Source organism: Mastomys coucha, chromosome X (genome assembly GCF_008632895.1).
Source record: "Mastomys coucha isolate ucsf_1 chromosome X, UCSF_Mcou_1, whole genome shotgun sequence".
Taxonomy (NCBI): Eukaryota; Metazoa; Chordata; class Mammalia; order Rodentia; family Muridae; genus Mastomys; species Mastomys coucha.
This window is the reverse complement of record NC_045030.1, coordinates 149,032,717-149,042,089: the sequence shown is the minus strand read 5'-3', so window position 1 is coordinate 149,042,089 and position 9,373 is coordinate 149,032,717. Positions and strand designations below refer to the sequence as shown.

At 38.5% G+C, this 9,373-nt stretch overlaps 1 protein-coding gene across 1 annotated transcript in view; it reads left to right on the top strand.

Moving 5' to 3' along the window:
* Window positions 1-9,373, top strand: part of Ptchd1 (patched domain containing 1) — a 55,670-nt gene that overhangs the window by 31,470 nt on the left and 14,827 nt on the right. Inside the window, exon 2 of the mRNA XM_031369956.1 lies at window positions 5,057-5,717. Within this exon, the coding sequence (XP_031225816.1) occupies window positions 5,057-5,717 (661 nt within the window). The remainder of the gene's footprint in view (window positions 1-5,056; window positions 5,718-9,373) is intronic.

Below are 9,373 nucleotides of genomic sequence, written 5' to 3'. Positions count from 1 at the left end.
CTAAAGAGTGAAATATATTGCATCAGATCTTGTATTGCACAGGTATTTTTCCTATGGTAACCAGCAGTCAGGAGCAGACAGTTCCCTTCTTCCACATCCCTTCTCTACCCTCCTCTACAAGGTGTCCCTGCTGTCTTCTGAGGAAAATGCAAGTGTGCCAAGGAAAAGCAGAAAGGAAATTAGACACTGGCCTGTGGTGACCGGCAGTCCAGCCTGGCTTTGTCCCAGGCTCTGGCAGAAGGGGATTAGAAAGGCCAGTGCTTCCTCAGAATAAAAAATTACTCAGAGAAGATAATCTTTTAAGCATATCCATTTTCTTTACCCTGTTTTCTTTCTGCATTTCATCTAGTTTCAGATCTGTCATTACCTTAAAAGGAACGTCAGAGTGTTGGAAATAGTGCCTCAAGTAGCTCTAATAAATCTCAAATTGTCATCTATCATGTTAACTTTCTTTCACCTAGTATCTGATTATACAGTTTACAGATACCATTTATCTCAGAATAATATGACATTACAAATACAATGATGGATTCTTAAGAATCCACACCAGATCTTCTGCATATATGTTATGGCTATTGGCTTGGTGTTTTATGAGACTCCTAACAGTGGCAACAGGTGTATCTCTGCTCTTTTGCATGCTCTTGGGACTCTTTTCCTCCTGTTGGGTTGCCTTGTCCTTGTCCAGATAGGAGGGCTTTTGCCTTATGTTATTAAATCTTGTTTTGTTGTGTTTGGTTATTATTTCCTGGAGACAGGCACTTTTCTGAGGAGGAAACAGAGAGGGAGGGAGGGGTTCTGGGGAGAGGAGACAAGGGTGGGAGCTGGGAGGAGTGACGAGAGGAAAACTATGGTTAGGACATATTGTATGAAAGAATCTATCTTCAATAATAATAATAACAACAAGAACAATGTTGATATTAATAATAATAATAATAAAAGAATTAGCTAGGTCAACACCCTTTTTATTAATGAAACTATTCTATCTGAAGTCTTGGACATATAGAACTAGAATGACATCCCTAGGATCTCCAGCATACATACCTATGGTAAGCCATGCTGGAGGCCCACACATCTTCTAACCAGAAAAGGAGAAATTCTAAGTAAGCCTGGAAACCTTTATCTGGCAATTTCAGACACTGTAGGAAGAATAGAAAAAGTATGAAGTCAGAACCCACCCCTTTATTATTTGTTCATGTTGTCATGTGATATTAATGTCAAAAGATGAGGTTTTAACTCCTGCTAAGATTCATACAGGCTTGGGTTTACCAGTACAAAGCACTTGGTGTTGTTTATTGTTAAAATCTCCTTGTTTTATACACTGTATTCCATGTGATTTTGCATGCATGAATGCTTGAATACTAAATTCATGACAATTATCATATTACTGGTAACAGTATATTTTATGAGTACTGTTTATGAGTATTAATTGAGTATGTGTTGGCATAATGGCATTTATACATAGTCATATAATAGTCATACAAACATAGATTTTCCACTGACCCATGTGACAAATTCAGACTATGTTAAGGATCAAAGCTATTAATTTGTCTTGTTTTCTCTCCCTTTTATTCTCTGAAAGCATCTAAATTAATTTATTACTACACTCATGTGGGTTGCTGCTGTATATATTATAGAAGAGCTGAGGTATAGCTTCCATTCTTTGGCTTTTTCTTTTTCACAAACTCCTGCAAATATACATTTTACCACAACTCAGAATGTCAGGGTTCTACTTCCCTCATTGGGGCTCCTTCAGGAAAGTAAATCAGAATACCCTAAGACCACATATATATGTAGATATCTAAGTATTATGTACAAGATATCTGACCATAACTCTGTGAGTGTCCAAGAGTGAAATGTGTTTATATTTGATATATACTCATTAGAAACAATGATGAAACCTGAGTTATTTCAAAAGACACAAAGAAGAATTTCAACTTTCAGTTTCCATCTGTCTTCTCCCCTCTTATTCCACAGTACAATTCCATAGGCTCTCCCTACAAGGTTAGTGGCCTGGAACCACCCAGCTGCTTTGTCACTCATTCTGTGTCACCCCACTACCTTCAAGAGTGACAAATGTGCTACCCACCACTCCATCAGACATTCAAGGCAACTACATCTCACAGCATCTCTACTGCTGAGTTAAGAAATCCTCCATCTCTAACTTCAGTAAGGTTCCTTCCCATTTTTTTAAGACTCTCAGCAATGGTCTGTTAATATACTGCCTGACTCTTTCCATGTGTAATCCCAGAAGTCTTAGCAGTAGAATTGCAAAGTTGGCAGATCATTAGTTTATACCTCCTCAACAAGAAGGGCCTGGTCATTGTAGAGAATGGATGGAAAAATATCGCCTACTGTAATTGGGTTCTGCCATGTGGCTTAACACCAGTTTTTGGCCATCTTTCCCTCTTAACATATTTACTAATCATTCTAAGAGAGATTTCTTACATTGGTTATGGGAACAAACAATGTACTAAATATTACATATATACATGCTTTCAATATCACTCCTCTAGTCTATTCTGACTCTTTCCCTTAAAGTCTTTACCTCTTGCTAAAATTCTCTCATCTTTACATTCTTCTATATTTTTTTCTTCTTCCAAAATAATCTTTTATATTTGGAAACTTTTGGTGACTAGGAATGATCCTAATCAAGACCTGCTAGCCTGTGCTTAGACAAGAGTGGACAGAAAGATACTTGCAGAGCTTAAAACCACTGAAAGACATTTTTTCTGGCAATTAATTCCAAAATGCTAAGGCAAAAATTTAGCATATGGTTCAAACTATAAAAATAGCCTCCTAGGTATATCTGAAAGACTGGATGTGTATGTAAAAGAAAGAAAATATTTTAGCTAGACATAATACAGTAACATATTTTTCTGAACCTAAGAGCTGGTGTTCATGAAGAGATGTAGGGGAAGGGGGCACTAGGATTTAGGATGAACAACTCCATCTCTGGGCTAAGTTAAGTACTTTAACAGCTGGTGCTTCTCAGACATTTTCAGAAATGCCTACTATCCCACTCACTCAGACACATGCATGCACAGCAAAACATCTACCAATAACCATTTAGAACAGATTGAGAGAAGATATAGCAAGATTATGCAGACACTCATGGGAGAGTTCACTCTTTGTTAGGCAAAGCCATAGATAAACTTGTTTATTTAACACCTCAACACATGTCTCCCACTGGCCTCATTTTGCAGACCGGCCACATTTACAGAGGTAAGACAAAGCTACCATGATAATAACTGGCTGAGGAGTTGAAGCAGTTAACTAGAGGCCTATGTACCGGAGAGGACCTCGGCCCTGTGAAGGTTCTGTGCCCCAGTGTAGGGGAATGCCAGGGCCAGAAAGTGGGAGAGGGCGGGGTGGCAGGCATGGGGAGGGGGGAGGCAACAGGGGTTTGTTTTTGTTTGTTTTTTTGTTTTTTGGAGGGGAAACTGGGAATGGAGAAATTCGCATATAAATAAAGAAATAAAAAAAAACAGTAAGACAGTAAGATGATGCAATTCTAAGATACCAATTAACCCTATTTACAAGCCTTTCATGAGCTTTGATATTCTCATTATAAATGGAATTGTTGGGAGGAGGTAAAGTATGATATCCTGGCATTTAAACCTCTTAATCCCTTTACAAACATACTACCTGTTTTCTCACTTCAGATATTCTATAAACACTTATATGTGAATTTTAGCAGCAGGGTAATAAAAGCACAAATTCAGAAATCGGTTGGCAGGAACCCTTATTGAATTTCTGGCACCTAGAAGTATATAGGATAAGAGCCCTGTTCAGATTGCTATGTATAACCCAATTCCTTCTTTTATGATGCATGTGGTCTTAGACAAATGATTTAAGTTCTCTGTTTCTCAGTTGCCTCCCCTGGAAGATAAGGCTAGTGTTCAAATGTACTTTGGAATCTATTTTAAGTTCTAGATCAGCTAACCTGTGCCTATGCCTAGGACTGTACTTGGCATGGAGGAGTAGGTGTTATCTTCTCATGCACTTTGATAAAAAGTGCAAAGTGTGTTAACACAACTACAATCTGACACTAGTCAAGCTGTGTAGAATAATTCTTGTCATACTGGGGTTAGAAACCAGTGTCTTGCACATAGTAGGCAAGTACTCTATCACTGAGCACACTCCAGTCCTTAAAATGTATAGAAACCTCATTATGCTCCCTTAGTACAATTTCAATTTTTATCAGCTAGAGTCTTAGCATTTAGTGACCTTCCCATCCATGCAGACAAAGAGCAGCAGAGAAGACAAAGGCTTCTTAGGGTTTACTATTACTGGGATGAAACACTATGACTGAAGCAACTTGGGGAGGCAAAGGTTTATTTAGCTTATTCTTCAATATCATTGTTCATCAGGAAGGAAGTCAGGATAGTAACTCAAGTAGGGCTGGAATCATGAGACAGGAGCTAATGCAGAGGCTTTGGAGAGACACTGCTTACTGGCTTGCTCCTCGTGGCCTGCTCAGCCTGCTTTCTTATAGAACCCTGGACCACCGGCCCAGGGATGCTGGGTACTCCAATATCAATCACTAATTAAGAAAATGCCCTATAGGCCTGCCTACAGTTCCATCTTATTGACACATTCTCTTAATTTAGGACTTCTCTCTGGTAATCCTCATTTGTGTCAAGTTGACATAAAACTTTCCAGCAGAGCCATCAAGGTAAACTCTTCGATTTTACAGTAGAGAGTAATTATATAAGATTATTAAGCTGTTAGCACCATCAGAATCCCCCCAGAAAGTCTATATAGGATGTACTACAGAGAATCTGATTTTTCAGTTCTGGAATGGGGCCTAAGAATTTGCATTTCTCACAAGCTGTTGGGTTGATGCTGCTTGCCTAGGTGCCACATACTGTGAAAACTACTGATCCAATGTATGTCTTACATCCCTACTACGCATTTGTGGACTATGGGCAAAATATTTTCAACTCTCTGCCTTTCCCTTTCCCAAAAAAGAATTTTTTGTTTCAAGAGCTAATATTATTTATTAATATCTACTTGTCCATTAAAAAATTCTAACTGTTCTTTTTCTCCTCCATAGTTGCATACCGCTGTGACCAAGATTCAGGTTCCAAGGCCTGGCTTTAACTATACATTTGCCCACATATGTGTCCTGAATAATGATAAGACTTGCATTGTGGATGACATAGTACATGTCCTGGAAGAGCTAAAGAATGCTCGGGCCACCAATCGGACCAATTTTGCTATCACATATCCGATCACTCACTTAAAAGATGGAAGGGCTGTCTATAATGGGCACCAACTCGGAGGTGTCACTGTGCACATCAAGGATCGGGTGAAATCTGCAGAGGCCATTCAACTCACCTACTATCTGCAATCAATCAACAGTCTCAATGACATGGTAGCTGAGAGGTGGGAGTCCAGCTTCTGTGACACTGTCAAACTATTCCAGAAATCCAACAGCAAAGTCAAAATATACCCGTACACATCCTCATCACTGAGGGAAGATTTCCAGAAGACCAGCCGTGTATCAGAACGTTACCTGGTCACCAGCCTGATACTGGTAGTCACCATGGCCATTCTGTGCTGCTCTATGCAGGACTGTGTCCGCAGCAAACCTTGGCTAGGCCTACTTGGGTTGGTGACCATAAGCCTAGCCACTCTCACTGCAGCTGGAATCATCAATCTTACCGGTGGAAAATACAATTCCACCTTCCTGGGAGTCCCTTTCGTCATGCTGGGTAAGTACTGCCTTTCATTTTCTTTGGTTTTGTTATTTGTTTGCTTGTTTGATTTTTGATGATAGTAACTAATTTTAATTTTCTCAAAAAAAAAAATTTGACAATTTTGTTTTGCTATAGTGAGAAGGTGTGGAACCAGTTCTATCAAGTACTGTTCATCACGAAAGATCAACCTAACCCGATACATATATCAGAAAGCCAAAGTCTTTGTTTGGCTCCAGCTGTGTTTCTATATTTGTTAGCTCTCTAGTATTTGGCAGATATCAATCTTGTCTGTCCCCCAGTGTCTTAGGGTGTATTTCCTCAAAAGTAGACCTTAGTAGGGAATGTATATACAAGTAGTTTATTTAGAACTCTAGTAGCACCAGTATGGGAGTGAGGAGGTGAGTTGGGAAGGCAGGCAGCTCAATGTTAGGATACTGCTTTGTGTACTGGTAGTGGGTACTTCAATTCCCCTGGAGACTTTTAGAAGACTGAGTAGATCACTCAGAAAGCTCCTCTGTGAAGACTGAGGAAACTGGGCTGTTTACACTAAGTCCTGGGTGAGGAAGATGGGCTATTTACACTGATGACCTGTGTGAGATTCTACTCAGTCAGGAGGGAATAAAAGGCCATGAAATAGAGGGTTTGAAATGCAAAGAGAAAACAGGAAGCCAAGTTGCATCCCAATCAAGGCTCCACTTTACTGAGAATAAACTAGGGTTTTTATAGTCACAGGAGAAACTGAAAACAAGTCTCTAGATTACACTACAAAGAAAGTTCAGGTGCCAAAGTCCCCAGGTTTAGAAGATCTTCAGGCGGCTAGCTGGCTGGTGTACTCAGGCAGTGGGAGTGGTCAGGCGGCTTCTTCAGAGACAAACAATCAGTCAACAGAGAGCATCTGTCTTAGTTCCCAGGTGTTAGCCCCCAAACAGAGGCTGCCAGGAATCCGATGGATGACTGAAGTGAAGAAGGGATGTAATAACTGAGGGCTGCTCCCCTGCATAGCTAACTCCTCAGCACTTGCCCTCTGCAGCTGTAGAAACTCCCCAGGTGACTTTGTGGTGAGAAGTCCTGGGAAGTTTTAGAATTGCAAATGGACATGCCAGTGGGTTAGGCTACCTTGCTTGCTTTCTCTATTAATGACTAGAGTAGATGTGAGCATCACACAAAAGGATGTGATAAGTAAACAGAAACTTGGAAAGTATCCTGTGAAATATCAGTAGGAAGGTATCTTTTATGTTAATCTTGATGGCCAAGAGGTTCTTCCCAAGTTTTTAACTAGGGAATTACAGCAGTGATTCCTCAAAACATAATAATGCTCAAAACAAAGTCAGAATATTCATAGCATTAGCTGTTCTCCCTGCCTGCTACTGAAGATGACATGTCTAGTACACTAGGTCCTGTGAGTTAAAGATTCAATGAAGTTAGGTTCGTTCTAGTTAAACTTGTTACTATCATCAAAAATCAAACAAGCAAACTTTCCACCCCCCTACCCCACTTTCTGTCACAACTTTCAATCAATTCTCTAGCAAAAATTAAACTGTCACTTAGAATCAGATACCAATGTTTAAAAGACAGTTGAGAGGTTGTTCTTCTTGTTGACTGGGACATCATCATGATTTATTTTTTAGTATGATTTGTACCACGTTTTAGATTATCAGTTTTTAAAAAACAGAATTTTCTTAAGAAATCTCAAAGGAATTACACAGTTTAATGATAAGCAGGGTTAGTGGAGCTACATTCTGGCCTCAGTGCTTTGTGACCTGTGGGAATTGAGACCTAGTCAATAAACATACCAGTAGCTTTTATGGAAAGCTGGGCACTGTGGAGAGACTAAGACATCTGAGAATGTGCTGGATCAATTCAGTTGTCAGTGTTGAAAACAATAGAGAAGGAAGCTACTATATTACCTTCTGCATCCAGTCTGATAAGAAGGCAACACAATCTCTCCCTTTAAACTGACTCTAGAACTCTGTAGGTCAATTGTGGAATCCAAGGCAGTTCCTCAAAGAGTGGGGACTACTGAGTATTAGTAACTTCCTCGGAGAGTTGAGTCAAAGTTTAAATTAAGATGTGTTGCTCATGCTTAGTCACATGCTTGACTGCTTGGATTTTTTTTAACTTTTCATTTTAAAAATAGTGTTTCTGTTGTTGCTTTTGCAAGAAGAAGATAAACAAGAAAAAGAAATTGCTTGGGAACTGAATCAAAATAGAAAAAAATCTTAAAGTGAGGAAATAGGGATGTGAGAGCCTGGGAAAAGGACTGAGAGGTTGCCTTTCTGGCACTACAACTTATTACCAAGATCACAAAGAGCATTACAATATTTAAAGCTTCTTAAAATTAATGATAAATAAGGAACACAAAATTACAGTGTTTAAAGCTGCTTAGAATTAATCTTCAAGGAACAATATTCAAACCTGATTTTACTAAGTACAATGAACTGAAAATATTCACAACTTCTTGAAACGGATTGTACAAAATAAAATTTTAATAATCTTTAATAGTTCCACCAAACCTACCTCGTACTTTTAAAGAGACTTTAAATGTGCATTCTATGTAAATACAATGAATATATATTTTAAAACACCAAATATAATATGTCAGACAGTATTGGAACGGGAGGGATGCGAATGATGTTAAGGTAGGACAGTGTCGTTAGAGAGGAGTGTTTAAAATGAGTCCAGAAATTAAGTAGCTCCACAACTCCCCAGAGACCTAGCATTACTGAACTTTACTTCACGATTTAATTCAGAAAACAAAACAATAACCACAGAAGTAAACAAATAGGTATTTGCAGTCAAAGAGAACAAGCACACCAAGTACCCAGTACTCCCAGAATTGTTATAGGTTTGTGAGGAATATTACATGCATTGGTGTGATGGATGTTTTCCTGCTGACAGTCAGCATGCAATCTTTCTATACATCATCAGCCTGTATGGTTCTCACATTACTTAATCACAGCATGAAGGAAAGCTAAATATTTTAGTGGCTAAGGCTCATTTGCAATAAAGACTTTGCATGATGTAATTGGTGTTTAACATGCTCATAAAGCTAACAATGCCTGGATTTAGGATGCTTGTCCTTCTGGGTTTCTCAGATAATCCTTAGAGTAGGATTATAAAATGAAATATAAGCAAGAGCGGATTCATGAATGTATTCAAAACCATTGTTTAGTTCTGTTTATTGATGACTAGTCCTAAAACAACAGTAAATATTTTAAAGGACCAAGAAGAAATGCAGTGCTAGGAGTTTATGCTACATATCCATTAGGTGTCTGATAATTTGATGTCCATAATATAAAATGCTTATTTAAGCTTAACCTAATCAGGTTATTTAAAAAAAACTTCGTGATTTAGTTTACCATATAAAACTATTTCAAATCAAGACATATATATGTATGTAAAACATTTATTTAGAAATATTTTGATGTTTTTAAATATATATCCATTATATTTGTTTATAATGCACATTTAAAGTCTCTTTAAAAGTACGATAGGTTTGGTGGAACTATTAAAGATTCTACTTAATATTATTTTGTACAATCAGTATCAAGTGAAAGACCCCCAGAACTGGGGAGATCCTCACTCAAGTCTCGGGATGACGCAACCACCCAATGACTCATGAGAGACTGAACTTGCTGTAATCACATGAGGTTTATTCCAGATCTGGGGTC